The 17395-nt window shown below is 38.0% G+C and overlaps 1 protein-coding gene across 1 annotated transcript in view; it reads left to right on the top strand.

Annotated features, from left to right (window-relative positions):
- The window catches only part of grin2da (glutamate receptor, ionotropic, N-methyl D-aspartate 2D, a), a 182976-nt gene that overhangs the window by 81370 nt on the left and 84211 nt on the right, over nucleotides 1-17395 (top strand). The window contains exon 6 of the mRNA XM_042012134.1: nucleotides 8386-8500. Within this exon, the coding sequence (XP_041868068.1) occupies nucleotides 8386-8500 (115 nt within the window). The remainder of the gene's footprint in view (nucleotides 1-8385; nucleotides 8501-17395) is intronic.

Here is a 17395-nt window from a genome sequence, read left to right as displayed (position 1 = left end):
GGCTTAGTTCAAAGAAAGACAAGTCCTGTAACAGGATTAACCGGTTCTAGACTGAAAAATTATTTAACAAAACCCATAAGACTAAAAGAATAGCTGAGCAAGAATTATATAATGACAGTTGGGAAATGATTAACAAGGATGTGGCAATGCACAAAAGAAACCAAGTCATTTTTACACAGAAGGAGCTAATGGTTAAACGTGGAGCAGATGTGACAAAAGCGACTGCAAACTAGGTGTGATGGGGCAGGAAATGTAAGGTAAGGTACGTAGAATCCACAAGGGACAGACTAAAGATGTAAAAACAAGACTGGAAACAGAAAGCAAAAGAAAAAAAACTAAACCAAAACCATAACACGCTTGTAAATGATGACATAGAATAATGTCATATATTGTTGTTCATTTGAGGTTGTATTTGTTTTAGAGTTGGTGAGGACTTCATTCTCTCTTTTTTTGTATTATTATCATTGTTTCCATAAGACTTCAGAGCTCAAAGAAAGATTGTGTAAGGCTCCAGATGGTTAGTTACTATAGACCAGGGTTCACCAACTCCAGACCTCTTGAGCCAGTGTCCTGCAGGTTTTCAATATGTCCATGCTGCAGCACACCTGACTCAAATAATAGGTCATAAAGAGGCTGGCACAGACCTTGACAACAAGCTGATGGAGAACTCTTTGATTTTAACCAGGAGTGTTGCAGCACAGTAAAAGCCTGCATGGCCCTTGCTCAAGAGGTCCAGAGCTGGTGATCCCTGCTGTAGAAACTACAGCTGATCTCTTTTGAACTTGCTCCTGCAGTGTGAGTTTTGCTGGATTTTAACTGCAGTTTGAGTGTTATTTGAGTTACTGCTGTTTACTATCCGTAAGATTCACTGTGTGTTTGTGAGCATGAAGGAAGGTTTCATTAGAATGTTTTTGATGTCCTTCTTTCATCCCGGTACTTTTAACTTAGATGATAAAATCAAGAAAAAAAAACAACCAAGTCAAAGTTCTGACTTTCCTCTCTTATAATCTCTTCTTTGCACTGATGTACCATGTGCTTGTATATTAGAGATTTAAGTGTGTGGGCAAGTTGTCGGCCAACAGTGGTTCTTTCCTTTCTCTGTGTGTTAAACCCCCGCCAAAATAAAAGAACAAAAAAACTGAAAATGGCAAAACATTATAGCGACTTTAGCTTTTTCTCATCTCTCACTTCCATCCTCTCCTCCTCTTGTCTTTATGTCTCTCACTTCATGGTGTTAAAAACAATGCAGATTTTTTCTCCTATCAGCAGCAATGTGCTTTCTTCATGAGGTGTGTCCCTGGCAGGGAAGGTTTCAGCTCTGCTGCCACACCTTTTGATTACTTCAGAGCAGAAACTTGATGCCTTTTCCCTTGTGCCCTTTTTGGAAACTCAGTCATTCTAAAAATTTCTGTCAAACTAACAGCAAAATTTTTCAAATGATGAAAATCCTTCCTAGAAAGTGAAACATGACAGCACTAAATGGTGGGTTTTGCTCTGATTAGGCCAAATGGGATTTTAAACATTACTTTTTTCAAAAGCTTTGACATTCACTCGTAGTAGTAGTAAAAACCATGTTGAAAAAAAAGCTATTTTTTTGTCAGAATATTCGCCAGGATGTGACAAACTGGACAGTTTATTGTTTGAAATTATGAACAAACAGCTTGATCGATGTGCTTTAAATAATAATTAATAATACTAATGCATGTGCACAAATTTTGAAAACTTGGTTTTAAAATGTCCAGGAAACCCCGGCCCCTATATAGCAAACATATTTGAATGGATTCTGAACTTTAAGTTAACAGCACTGGGGAGTGTTGTGTTCGCCAGAGATGGTAGTCTGGACTTGGATTACAGTAAATGTTCTGTAGCCCAAAGGTGGTCCAAACATGAAGAGCCGACCTGGATATAGATTTTGGCAGTTTCCTTGCAGCACACGTGGTGGTCGTGTGGCTTAGTTTCAGCATTCACTCTTATATGGAGCACTTATATCAGCGTTAGAAGTTAATGTCAGATATGGGCCAAAGAAAACCGCAGATGTGGGCCACAATTGGGCCAAATATGTTTTGATATCTGGGACAGATTAGATAATGTAAGATAGAGGCCAAACTGGTCGAATAAATGGAAGAAACAGAATCAGCAGTCCAGGGTTTCTTAATGAAGCAAGGTTTATTAATCCAGTTGTATCCACAAGCATTCTCTGGTTCCTTACTTCCCTCTCGAGAGCTTCCCCAGCAAACTGATTATATACCCCTGTAAAAACACACCTGCTCTGATTTAGGCTAAACCATTTTCTTAAATCACCCACACCTGTAGCTCTGAAGTGCTGGGTTGGCCACACCCAAACTCCTAGCCTGTAATATGGGTTCAAACACAGACAATGTTAAACAGGAGCATACCAGATGACAGAAGAAATAAAGTCCAAATAATAGGGACAAGTGGTGAACTTCAGGCTCACCCACTTTGTCACAGATAAGTTCTGCCATAACGGACATAGGAGCAGATTTACCCAGCAAGATAAACTGGTAACGGTACAATTCAAACATGATTTTTTTGCATATAATTTTTTTATTTTTTTACTTTTTTCTGCCGATAATCTGTCATCCTTAAGAGTACACTATCTTATAAAATACGCTAAATAATCTTACTTGGTTAATAAATTTTCATTTATGTAATATATTATAAATCCTTTAAAGTTCACATTAAAAAGAAGTTAATGAAAAATGTTTCTTTGGATTTTTCATTCACTTTCAGACAAGAAAAATAAGAATGAATGCTTTTTAGTAAATGGTTGAGATGAAAGTCAATAACTTAACAGCAAAATGTTCAAAATAAAAAAAAAATACTTTGACTATTACATACAAAAAAAAAAAATAAATAAATAAATAAAAAATGGCAGAGAGAGCAGGTTTATTTCCACAATTTTTAAATTACAATGTATCACAGTCACTATCTTGGCCTTTTTTTTTGTTTTTCTTTTTCATACCTAATAATGCCATATTTGTCATGCAAGCTCTTGTCACTTCAATCAATCAATCAATCAATCAAAACTTTATTTATAAAGCGCCTTTCGTACAAGATTGTGGCTCAAAGCGCCTTACATTTAAAAACATTCCCGTCCAATCACCCTCACCCCCCACCCCCCATACACGCACAAACACTCCTTCAAATTCAAAGTACATGATGCCAGGTGCAGATGGACAAATGAGGAAACCTCATCAGAAGGGGATCCATCTGCACCAAGGGTGGGACAGTATTCTGCCAAGTTTCTGCAACTGCAGGGACACAGGAGCACGGCGGCCCGGGGAGACCTGGCTGAAACACCAGCCCCCACCGCCAAGACGTACATCCCACCGCATCGATCAGCCACAGCCGGACACCACCCCCAGTACAGACGGACCCCCGTAGAGGAAACACTGGAAGGATCCAGAAACAATAAAAGGCAGTAAAAGAGCACTCAGTGTATAAAACGTCAGAAGTAATAAAACCAAATATTACGAAACTAATTAAGACTTAAATAACTGAATATCAACTAAAAGCTAAGCTGAATAGATGGGTCTTCAACCGAGTCTTAAAAACCTGAATGTTCTCTGCAACCCTGAGGTCCTCCGGCAGACTGTTCCACAGGTGAGGGCCGCGCCACTGGAACGACGCCTCCCCGTGGGTGTGTGTCCTGACCCTAGGAATGACTAAAAGTCTACTGCCGGAGGACCGCAGGGATCGCGAGGGTTCATAGGGTAAAAGCAAATCTGAGAGATAAGAAGGTCCAAGACCATTAAGACATTTAAAAACTAATAAAATGACCTTAAAATCGATCCTGAAGCACACAGGGAGCCAATGCAGTGATCGTAAAATGGGTGTAATATGGGCCCGCCTTCTGGTCTTTGTCAGGACACGTGCTGCTGAATTCTGAAGAAGTTGTAAACCTGAGATGGTTTTTTGGGGAAGACCAGAAAGCAGGGCATTACAGTAGTCAATACGACTTGTGATAAAAGCATGCATAAGCATCTCTGTGTTAGCCCGGGAGAGAATTGGGCGCACTCTGGCAATGTTTTTTAAATGATAAAAACCTATTTTGGTAATATTCTTAATATGGGGAATAAAAGTCAGCTCAGAGTCAAAAATCACGCCCAAGTTTTTTACTTGTGAAGATGGATTAAAAGACATTGATTGTAGTTTAGGTAAAAGTTTCTCTCTCTGGGCCCCAGGACCGATGACTAAAAACTCAGTTTTGGCCTGGTTAAGCTGGAGAAAGTTTTCTGCCATCCAGGATTTGATGTCCAAAATACAGTTAAAAAGAGCATCCATTGGCCTTGAGTCATCAGGAGACACGGAGATGTACAGCTGGGTGTCATCAGCATAGCTATGAAAGTTGACCCCATGTCTCCTAATGACCCCGCCAAGAGGGAGCATGTATAGATTAAAAAGCACTGGGCCCAAAACCGAACCCTGGGGCACACCACATGTGATCTCCCGGACCCTAGAGGAGTAGGTGTCCATGCTTACCATAAATGTCCTGTCTGTGAGGTATGAGGTGAACCACTTGTGAACTGTACCAGAGAGGCCGAGCTGCTTTAAACCAGATAAAAGAATAGTATGGTCAACGGTGTCAAAAGCAGCACTTAGATCCAGGAGAACCAACACTGTTGTCTTCTCTAAGTCATAATTTAATCTAAGATCATTTAAAATCTTAGAAAGGGCCGTCTCAGTGCTGTGGTTCACACTGAACCCAGACTGAAATTTCTCAAGGACATTCTGTGTGTTTAAAAAATCAGCGAGCTGAATAAAAACTAGTTTCTCTAAAATTTTACTTAAAAATGGTAAGTTGGACACCGGTCTAAAGTTATTAAGGTCATTAAAATCCAAACCGCCCTTCTTCAGCAGGGGCCTCACCACAGCTCCTTTAAAGGCAGCAGGGAAGACCCCCGTCTGAAGAGAGCAGTTCATAATGTTTAAAAGCTCGTCTCTAAAAGATGCATAAAATGACTTAAAAAACGAAGTTGGGATTGGGTCCAAAAGACATGTGGTAGGCCTCACTGAGGAGAAAACCTTATCAAGTGTCACAGCGTTAACCAGGGCAAAACTGTCCAGTGTTTCCTCCGGTAAAGGCAGACACTCAGATGTATTTAAAATAATGTTATTTTGAAAGGATAAAATATCACGTCTTATAGTGTCTACCTTACCCACGAAGTGGTCTGCAAACTCCTCGCATAGAGCATGTGTTGGGTTAAAATTGGATATAATAGAATCTGAATTTAAGATATTATCTATTGTTGAAAAGAGGATTTTGGGGTTGTTTTTATGGTTACTGATTATTTTTGAAAAGTAATTATCTCGTGCATTCCTAAGGGCGTTATTGTATATTTTTTGTTGATCTTTGTAAATTTGATAATTTATTGTTATTTTGTTTTTTCTCCATCTCCTCTCAGCCATCCTGCATTTCCTCTTAATTTTCTTCAGTTCCTCATTCCTCCATGGGGCTATAGGTTTAGTATAAATGGATGTAGTTTTTTGTGGGGCAAGAATGTTGAGGGCTGACTGAAGTCTACTGTTAAAATTTTCAACAATAAAATCACAGGAGGCAGTTAAAACAGCAGGAGGACATTTCTCTAACACCTGGAGAAAGTTTGCAGCCACTTCAGGGGTCAGATGACGCTTCCTCACCGTCCTCACCGAGGCACCCCGCTGGATAAAACTGGTGACGTTAAAAAACACACAGTAGTGGTCAGAAACAGCCAAGTCGACAACGGAGGACACACCAGCAGACAGGCCATACGTGATGACGAGGTCTAGGGCGTGCCCGCCGTTGTGACTCGGCTGCCCCACGTGTTGAATAAAACCCATGTAACTAAGAACACTTAAAAACTCAGCTGCCACAGGATCTGAGGGTTTGTCTATGTGTAAGTTAAAATCACCAGTTAAAACAATCATACTATAAGAATTATAGATAATAGATAAAAAATCAGAAAATTCTCTAATAAAAGCTGAGCATTTCTTGGGTGGTCTATAAATGGTTATAATCAGGATGGGAGGACTGCTAAGAATGATAGCATGGTATTCAAAAGTGTCATAGTGATTGAATAAAACAGGTTTGGTGGCAAGAGCTTTTGATGTTATTGAAGCAGTGCCACCTCCCCTTTTACCATGTCTTGTCGAAAAAGCAAAGTTAAAATTAGGCGGTGAGGCCTCAGCAAGGACAGCAGTCGCATCTGCACCCAGCCAAGTTTCAGTTAGAAACATACAGTCAAGCTTGAAGTCTAAAACTAAATCATTGATAATAAAAGACTTATTTACTAAAGATCTTACGTTTAAAAGAGCCATGCTCAGAGATGTAGGGCAAGCTTTATTTCTGAGTTTGTTTACAGTGATGTTGACTGGTTTAAGAGTGCGGTTTGTTCTTTTCGTCTGTCTGTATGTGTTTCTATTCGTGGATATGACTGGGATAGATGAAAGAATGTAACAATTGTCTGTTTTGTCCGGATCTAATGATGGCGGTTGTTGATTGGATGGTGGATCAAGCTGTAAGGATCGGATGGGGGGGCTAGTGAGCACGGGGTAATCGGATACTGGATGTGGTTGTACAGAGAAAGAAATGAGCGTGGGGACGTCAGATGTAAACAGTCAGTGTGCATCTGATTGCAATGTGTACTGTAAATTGAATGCTAGAATACGGGAACCTAATCTATTCGGATGCAGACCGTCCGATGTGTAATAAGTGGAGCGGTTCCAGAACACGTTAAAATTGTCGATAAAATCAATGTTCAAAGCTTTGCAAGTATGCTGGAGCCAAGTGTTCAGTCCGAGTAGTCTGCTAAAACGCTCTGCGCCGCGATTCAGAGTGGGAAGCGGGCCGCTAATAAAAACAGACTTGCCGCTGCTTTTTAAAATGCACTTCTCACCATGATTACTGTAACTCTCTCCTATCTGTTCAACCAGATAAACTACATAAAACAATCCATAAACTACAATTAGTTCATAATTCTGCTGCCCCAATCATCAACTGAACATCAGCTACTAAACACATCACCCCTATCCTTAAACACCCCCATTTGCTCCCTCTTCACTTTCATATTGATTCCAAAAGTCTCCACCTTCAAAGCTTTTCATAATCTTGCACCCTGATTTCTTTCTGAACTTCTACTTCCTTACATTCCATCACAAACTCTTAGATCCTCTTCTTGCATCTAGTTCTCCTCTCCATCTGTCCATATGCCCATTATGGTGTTAAAGTTCCACATCTGGAGTGTAACTGAGGACTAATGTGTTCTGAAAGCCCCATTTTATTTATTTATTTATTTTTTAATTTCCAAGTCTTAAAACAAAGGAGCAGCTTTCCACATGAAAACATAAATGAATAGTTGCAAAAAAGGCCAAATTATTTTGTCACTTTCTACTGAAGCCAGAGATGGAGACTTTGAACCAAGCATCAAATGTGCACGCCGTTGATGGACAACTGTTGTATTAATAACTTGTTTTTGTAAATATGTTTTATTTTCTAGTGGCCTTAGTTTGTAGAGTGAATTTTTTCTTGGAAATTTTTTGTGTTGCTTGTAATGATTCTGTGGGCCTTAATTTATTTTGCTATTAGATTTATAGAGAGATTTTCCAGTCTTTATTTGATGATTTCTTCTTCTTCTTCTTCTTCTTGTTTTTTTTTTTTTTTTTTTTTTACCTTGAACATAGATTATAATTAAGAATGCTACAATTAGTAGTGAAGTGAATTACAGTTTGGATTTATCTAGCAGATTTACTACTACTACTCTTCATCCCTCATTTCCTTGAATTACTACTGTGATTAAGGCGATGTGAATGTTTGGTAAAAGTTCTATGACCCAAAACCTTTAATGAAATTTTAAAGAGCCTCTTGGCTGTGTGGGAACACAGCCAAGTGGCTACAAAAAGCCAATTACATTCCAAACCCCAGAAAACACAAAAAGGAACTAGAGGACAAACATATAAAGATTACAGGATGTTTTGGGGCTGCTCGTGTTGCATGACAACATCTTATAGAGGTTTCTAGTTCACCTTTAATTTCCTGCAAGAATTCCTAATAAGTTGACATGTGGAGAGAATTTAGTTTCTTCTATCACTTCCTCTCAGTTCTTAATGATCCCAGATCAATTCAGTTTGATATGTTATTTTTTTCTCTTACCATAAATCAGAGATACAACAGTCCGCTGTGAACTGGTCACAGCAAATGGCAGTAAATCACCTTTTATATTTTATTTTATTTTTTCTCCACCATGATTTAAACTTCTTCCAATGCATCAAAGCAATGTTCACATTGTTATAATTCTTACGAGAACTTCTTTAAGAAGTCCAGACAGTATCTGTTTATTTCCAGCTTGTGGTTTCATTTGCTTCTCTACTCTTTCATCTCTATTCCAGGTACTTCACCAACATATCCATTGGTGGGCGGGACTATTCCTTCAACAGTGACGGCTACCTGTCCAATCCGCTTCTTGATGTAATCTCCTACACCAACGGAAGAGGCTGGGAGGAGGTCAGTAAACAGCTGGGAAAACTGGAACTTATTATCATAATACAGCAACTAGATAAGCTAACTGCAATTTCACACCCCATCAAACATGCTAACTCATCACTGCTCAGTTTCACATCTTCACTGTCTCACTGCTTCTGTCTCTCCCAGATCTCATTAGATCTCCCCAAAGCTGCCTCCCTTCTTTCCCCCATTCTCTTGTCTAGGTTTGTCAGTCTTGTTAGCCAGCGCTAACTCGCAGTCCAATATTCTTACCGTCACGGGCCATGTGTAGCAGTTGTAGTGTAATAGCACAAAATCTGTGGTCTGCCCTCTGTGGATGCTTTCAATTTCACAAGTCTTCCTTTGGCCTGAGAAAAACAAGCAAACCTTTTTGTCTAGATCTGTGTTTTATTTGCTCCTGACCTTTTAAAGACTCCACATGTTCACCAGCATGTGTAAAATTCAAACCCCCACCAGTTGCAACCTTGCACCATTTTGAGTATGAAAACCAGGAAAGCAACCCTTTTAAAAGAAAACAAAAAAGACAAAACTTGTTATCAAAAATTTTACCTTAATCTGAGCTCTTTACAGTGGCGTATCCAAGAAATTTTAATGGGGTGGCCAAAATAAGACACTAGTTAGTGTGGGATGGCCAACCAGGGTGCGATTTGTGAAAAAAAACCAGAGGGGGTAATTCTGATCATTTTGAGCAACATTTTGATAATTTTGAGAAAAATGACCACAACAGCAGACCAACAATATTGGAGGCTATGTTTGTTTCTCCTGTAAATTTGCTTAACTCAGGTTATATAACCACGGCAGTAGGGTCTCTTTTTTTTAAAATTACAACTGAATCCCTGGATTTCCAGAAATATTTGCTCATTATATTCAACCTAAATTTGTGCCAAATATAAATAAATAAAATTAATTAAAAAAAGTCCCCATATAAATTTAACCCTAACCCTAAAATATGGCAAAGCCTACCACAATGTGCTGTCAAAATGTTATTTTTTCTTTTGTGGTTAATTGGGTAGCCTATATAGGTCACTACAAAAACAGTCTACTCTGATAAAGCATCTCAGCCTTTTTTTTCTACTTTCCGGTTGGTGGATCAAAAGCAGCCCCTGCTTCAACCACATCTCCGCAAATTTGCGGGCCAGGAAGGAGGCAACATTTGGTGCATTTACATCAATGAAAAGCAGATTATTCAGTGTGGACACATTCTGGTAAGAATGCTGTTCATCAAACTGAAACCTCATTCACACTCGGCTGTGGACACTGGGAGCATGGAGATAGCAGGTAGAACTTTTTTGCATGTTCTCTCCTGTTAGACCGTTACATTTAAATTGATGGAACTCCTTCAGGAGTATGGGACTAGTTGTGGCCTCAATTGCAAGCGTTTTCGGGATGGCAAGAAGTTTCTCATCATGTAGAGGATGCATTCGTTTTCATCAGAGGGACAGTGCGATGGATTAAGAGCTGCGGCAGCAGAGATTATGCTGTTGTCATCCATTCTGCGCTCAGTGTTGTCAGCCAGGGAAACAGAAAGTCGCACCTGAAACTCCTCTGCCTTGCGAAGGCCTCCATCACCTGGCTGAGACACACTGAGCCCCTTGAATGATGCTGAATTTTCTAATTCCTCCCTCATGCGTTCAATCCCCACCATCCCCTCCATCCCCTCTGGCAAACTGCAACCTTGGGCCAACCACCAGATATCACTAACTGCAGGATCTTCAATAAATTTGGTAGGAATGAGATTCTTGAGTCTCTGAAAACCCTTAAATAACATTTTAATTGTCAAAAACAAAAATATTTTTTTATATTTTTTAATGAATATTAGATAGTATATGAACTTTGAATAAGAGGTTATTGGTATTACAAACACAAAGTACTTTATTAGAGGAAAAAAAAAATGCTTTAATCATTACTTACAGTAAATTGCAAAGTAAACACATTGGAACGGTTACCCACCAAAACCTCAAACCCCACCAGTCTTTCAAATGTCTGCCTATATTTCACACACTCGTTAGCCACATATATAATGTTTGCTGTACTAAACACATGTGTCTGTTGCTACCTTCTGTCATTAATTAAAAAAAATAAAATAAAATAAAAAAAAACAGATTTATATTTCATGATAACGTTCCACTCAACTTCATTTAGCACTTCATCAAATGCATTAGTGCAAGTCAAATGCTTTAGGAAGAAGATGGAAAAGGGAAAAAGAAGAAGATCAAAGAACAAAGGATTTTAGGAAAACTTAAGCAGAACTTTGCAGGGCTTGATGTCAAGCTGAGTCTGAGTCTGAGCACTCGAAGACCTGGACTGAGGATCCCTGATATAGATAGTAATTAAAGCAAGAAATATATCTTTACTGTAGTTACTTTGGGTTTCCATGTGGCAATGAAATTTCAGGGATTGCCAAGTTGATTTATTCTTATATAAAAAAAAGAGAGCCCAGATTTGCAGAACCTAACATTTAGATGAGAAGACATATTAACGGTACTGATGACACAAAGAAAAGGGCTGCACTTTAAAGTAAGAAATTATTGTTGAATAAGGGCAGTTACTGTACTTCTTTTAGGAAAAAATGTCTGCTACTTTTGTACGTGTTTTTAAAGTCATCCAACCTTGCACAGCAGAGCCAAGAGCAGTGCCGAGGCAGCAAACTGAAGTACAGATCCATCTGAGAATTATGAGACCATTCGCTGCCCTTTCTCTGATGTATTTCACCTTTGATGTATTGCATTTTCTGCTGAATGAAGGGTGAGATACTGACAGAGAAGATGGGGCACTGTGTTGTACTCCAAGTGATGCAGAAAGACAGATGGTGAAAAACTAACTGTTGCTGGTAGTCAAATGGACAAATTTTACATTACTGCTGCTCTCAAAGAATGTTTAGGTCAGATGAAATTTAGCAACCTTAGTCTCAAATTTGCACAAACCTTACAGTGAGGTGGCCAGGGGGACAATGACCACCTCTGAAATCTGATACACCTCGCAGGTGATTGACACTTCCCTGGAGGAGGGCAGAAATGCCTTTCACATGGACACACCAGTGTCACTACACCAAGTTTTTGGTAATTGTAAAGTAGTTTCCCAATAAGTTATTCTTTAAAAAAATTCACATTTGGTTGCACATTTGTAGAAGTACAAGTTCTAATGTTTTGTAAGGCTATTAAACTGATGTTAGCCTGAAGCTACAAATCAGTGCTAGTTATATGGTGTGGAAGTAATTTTAATGCATATGATAATCAATCATATTTACTCATATAACACAAGTGTAATCATTCTTTTATTCATATAATACATTTATTCATTTATTACCCTCAATTACATTTCATAATGTGTATTTTCCTTATATAGAACGTTGAAGTTATTATTCTCCTGTTGGGTTCTTGTGTGAGGTCAGGCTGACCACTTTTCTTCCAGACTCATTATATGGGGAAAAGTTGAGACTGATGGGCAGCTGCTAGATACAAACAGTTGTTTAGAAAATAGCAGCCTGTTTGGGCGAGACAGTAAGAGAGCGGGCACCTTCTAGTCTCCCTTCTCCTTTTTATCAGTTTAGAGATTGGCCTTCAGCTAGGATCAGGTTGAATAAAACTGATTCCGAAAATGCAGCAAGGCAGAGTCCTCTTGTCGGCTTCCAGAGTCAGCAAGATAGCCCTCGAACTTGCAAGTATTGCCTGTATTTTATACTTCTCCTGTAATAAACCTTCTATATATTTTACTCCCTCAGACTCTTGGTAATTTCTTCTACAACTATGGTAGCACTAAATTAGTTTTAGAGCTAATGTGGGGAAATCATGTAATATTTAGCTTTAAGTGGGTGTCTAGGAACTACAAATCAAGATTTTTAATTTCGAGCTTAAATTAGCAATAAATAAAGCTCAAAGAGTACATCAGTGCCCAAGTTACTGAGCACTGACTAAGCTACAGTTACATGATCACATTTAATTTAAACAGGAGGCAAGCAAGGCTACTAGCTGATTTTAAACTAAGCCACTGTGGACCAGTCTTATTTTGTATATATAAAAACAAAGAAAAATGGAGACAATTCAGACAGATCCGAGCCCCAGTGTCAGCAGCTCCAACAGCTCCCGACATGGAGCTAGCCATGCAGGTCATTTTGATCAGACCCAAGGGTCCAGTCTACCACTGCCACTTGAGAGTAAGCCAGAACTGGTAGGGATAACAGCCATTAATCCTCCTATTACCACATGAAGCACCCAAAAATAACCAACTTACTTTTCTATGGACCTTTTTGACCTTGTAGTAAATATTTCCACATGGTGATCCAGATTATTAATGTAAAGATGTTTTATTAATCATATCTCATATCTAATATGACACAGTTATCACAGTTGTGTAAATGAGTGTGTGTGTGTGTGTGAGAGAGAGAGGAACAAAGAAACTTTATTTCTTAACATAAAGTATGGGTTTTCAGTCCCAGAAAGTTGCAGGGCAATGACATTGCTAAGAATGTGCATGATGAATGTCAGTGTGCATCAAAACATTTGAGAAGAGAGTTTTAAAGTCAGAAACTCATGTACAGTATTATTTCTCTAAAAATAGATGTGCATAGCAATAAAATTAATTCCCTTCTTTCCAGGACCAGAAACTGTATAGTACAGATTTCCTTTCATTGCTCCTGTCAGTGTTGACATTCAACAGGCTGCTGCATTAATTTTCCTCATCTGAAGCCTGATATATATCTGCAAAATGCAGACATCGTATGGCAGCTGGTTACACAGCATATAGAGATACAGGTATTTTTTTTAGAGTTGTCAGATTGAAAGATTAACATTTTATCTTCCTATTTCTACAGACTCCTTTTTTCTTTTTGGAAAGCTCTGGCTGCTGAGTGCTCAAGAGGTTGTAAAGAAAAAGAAATCGGGAATTCAGACCATACAGTGTCAGTGTAACCTTGAAAAAATCACCCAGATAGGGAATTCACTTTTAAAACTAGTCCTGAGCAGTGCGTAAGCGTTACTGAAGTGTTTGATCTGTTCGCTGCACCACTTCTGACCTCTGTCTGGTGCCTCTGTCTCTCTGCAGCATATGAGTGATGTGAGTGAAAAAGGCCAGTGGTCAGATGAGCTTTTTCCCTTGGGAAAACTTTGCAGAAAAAAAAACTAAATAAAAAATTCAGTAATTTGAATTAAATTATCGGTGACATGTTCTTCATATTTAGCAGCATTGTGTAATGCATAGTTTAGTTGTTTGTACTTGAAGTGACATAAAAAGCTCAATGTTATGTGGAGCCTTATAATTCACTTCACAAATTGTTGAGAAAGATGGCAACAGCAAGACATCTGTGTAAATAAATATGTTTTGATCACTAACAATCCTATTAGAAGTTATGTAAAAGGTGAGATTTATACATTTGATTAAATGAATTTCTAACTATTTCAAGAATGTGGGAAAAAATTGCATATAGATAGATGGTATTAAATGTTGAGAAATGAAAGATTACTCAAGTTATTGGTCTTCATTCATGTAAGACAAGACCTGGATGCCTTCTCTGCTACCTAATGTTATAGAAAATAAGATTCTGTCCACATTTCTTCACATGGCAATAAATGGTCCTTGAATGAAGCAAAGGAGTTCACAAACCATAGCAGCAGGAACTGCAGCAGCACTGCACGGCATCAATCACCTACCATCACAGATACATGATACATTCACTTTCAATCTTTCTGAGCAAAGTAGGACTGAATCTTAATCATGTGCATGGTTAATTAAAAAACAAAAAAATGTTTGCCTTCTCTAGCATCTACACGAGTATCTTAGGTTGAGTTATATATATATATATATATATATATATAATCAGAGGGGAGCAATAAATTGTGTTCTTTCCATGTAAGTGGTGCTTTCTATGCATGCATGCCAATGCAGATCATACGTGGATATTTATTGGCTAAAACGTCTGTCAGTCAGCAGCTACAGCCAATCGCCTTTCACATGTTTGTCACATGTTTGATAAGCAAAGCAGACTGTATATATGAAGCAGGACTTTGAAGCAGGAATAGTTCCTGTGTAGGTGATTAAAATCTGCTTCAGGCATCCAGCTGACCTGTAAGTAAGTACCTAGCATGTTTGAATGGCGTCATTGTGCTGTTTTGGTATTGTTTTAACTGCTGTTTAAAGCTTATTTTGTTGTATCATGCTAGCAAAGAGGTTGCATAGTGTGATTTTATTTAGATCTGTTTTCAGATACATTTATGCTTATGTCACTTTAACGTAATTATGTGAGTGTACAGTTCATGGTGTTCAGTTGGTAATAATAATGTTTATTATGTAGAAGCATACACAAGTACACAAGTACAGCTGTGCTGGGGATTAAACCTACAAACCCATCAAAACTACTGTAAAGTCATTATTAGATGCCTGTTGCTATCCATAATGAAAAAATTCTACTTTTTCAAAACTCATAACTATATTCTTACTTTTTTCATTACCTGAAACTTATATATCTGACACGAAATGTTCAAACTGGATATTTGGCGATCAGAAGGAGTGGATGGTACATCATGAACTGTCACTCAAGATTAAGGTGTTCCCAAGTCCAGTCCTCGAGAGTTATCCTGCAACTCTTAGATTCATCTCTTCTCCAAGACATCTTAATCAAATGAATGAATTCATTCATGCACATCATTCAGCTCTACAGAGGCACCCCTAAAATAAAGTTATTGTCCTAGCAAAACCAATATGGTAAAAGACAAAAACACATAAATAAGGGTTAGAGCATAGATTTCAAACACCTGTCCTTGAAGCCCACTGTCCTTCAAGTTTCCTGCTCCAACACATCTGATTTGAATCAAATGGATCCAACAGCTTGTCAAGTTCTGCTTGATGAGCTGTTAATTTGAGTCAGGTGTGTTGGAGCAGGTTTGACATCCCTGGATTATATATAGTTGAATACATGATTTTAGGTTTGCTTTATGAGTAAATGCTTTTGTGCAAAATAAAGCTGAAGGGAAGCTTTTTTTTCACAATTTCTTTGAATTTATTGCATCACTGTGGTGTTTTGGACAAATGTACCTTTAAATATTTTATTCTAAGACTTCACATGATTTTTGTTTGCTTTTTTTTATGCTTTACTGTCAACTGAAATCCAGCTAAAATCAGCTTTGAACATCTCATTCTGTGAATTTATAAAGTTTGGTGTTACGTGATGCAACAATGCAGCAAGTCATATTACATTTGTTTGCTCTTTGAGCTGAAGCGTAAAAGGGGGAGAATAAGATCAATGAGCAGATAAAACCAGAGGTCCAAGTATCTTTTTAATCAAAGTGACAGGAGAGCTGAAATCCTACAGCACACAAACTTAAATCCCATTTTAGTTGAGTTTAAAGCTGCAATAAAAGTTTTACAGCATTACAGAATTGAGAGATCACAATACATCTACAAGGATAGGCTGTTCATAGATTACAATTCAGACGAGAGAAAGCTTAAAGCTCCTGGCTGAGAGATTCAAACCATGTGCAGTGTATAGGTGTTCAGATAAAAGATTGTTCCAGGAAATTAAATTAACAAAAGATCAGCACAAAGCTTACAGTAATTATTTAAGTTAAAATATTATTTCTCTAATTCTCTAACTTATCTTCACAGTCATCAGTGTTGTACTAAACAGAGCATTTAAACGTTGACGTGGTGATGCGTAGACAAAAGTACAGCAGCAAAACTGAAGAGAAAGCTAGATAATGATTACACAGCTTATTCAGAACTCCGCTGCTGGAGTCCTCAGTAAGACCAAGAAAGTGGACCAAATCAGTCCAGCTCTGAGGTCTTCACACTGGCTGCCTGTTTGTCAGAGAACAGACTTTAAAGTTCTGCTGCTGGTCTATAAAGCTCTCAATGGTTTAGGACCAAAATAAAACGCTCACTTCTTGACCCAGTATGAACCTACCAGACCCCTCAGGTAATCGGGATCTGGTTTCTTATCAGTTCCCGGAGTCAGAACCAGACATGGAGAAGCTGCATTCAGCTTCTATGCTTCACATGTCTGGAACAAACTTCCAGAAAGCCTTAGATCAGTTAAAACACTCAGTTTATTTAAATCCAAGTTAAACACACACCTGCTCTCTGCTGTTTTAGTTAAAAACTCCGAATCTGCATCTGTTTATTATAAGCTTGAATTTTCTAATTTTCTAACATGCCTCTCCTTGATCAATGATCACATTAACAACTCAGATCAGGCATCATAAATTAAGTGGTTGGTCATTTTACATTATTCCCCTGTTAAAGTGAAACAGTGTGATGGACTTTAACCCTGCCACATATGAGAAAATGTAAACTGATGCATCACTAACATGTGGTCATTTTTTTGAACATCTGCACCATTGCTCCACATTATGGATTATATTTAAATATTAAAATAGAGACATTATACATTAATGAACACTGATGTGTAAGTGTGTCAGATTTTAGCCATTGGCTAATTTATATATGTTGTCTCTTGGCAGATTGGTGTCATTATGGGATAAATCCTGAGCTAGACTTCATGTTTACTCTGTATATGCCAGTATTGTTTTGTGTTGAAATTATTTATGTTTGTTAAAAATACAGTACACTGGCTCAGGCTGAATCCAGGAAGAAACCACTATAAAATACAAAACATGTGTGCATTGAATTAAGAGTAATTTATTTATTTAATAAATAACTTTCAAACAAAATTATAAAAAGTCAGCATGCCAATTTTGTCTGAACTTAATATTAATTTAATACATTGAAAAACAATAACATTAATAATAAAAAATGTGCCCTTAACCAAGTGAATATATGATTAAATTCCTGTTCTGTGTTTCTTTCCATCTTACTGTGGTAATGCATCACAATGTTTGCCAACAGCAATACAAAACAGGATGGAGAAACCACTTTTCTGACTCAGTCAGTTTTGCTATCACAGAA

The sequence above is a fragment of the Melanotaenia boesemani genome, chromosome 17 (assembly GCF_017639745.1).
Source record: "Melanotaenia boesemani isolate fMelBoe1 chromosome 17, fMelBoe1.pri, whole genome shotgun sequence".
Taxonomy (NCBI): Eukaryota; Metazoa; Chordata; class Actinopteri; order Atheriniformes; family Melanotaeniidae; genus Melanotaenia; species Melanotaenia boesemani.
Note: the sequence above shows the minus strand (reverse complement) of the source record. Positions and strands in the feature narration are given on the sequence as shown.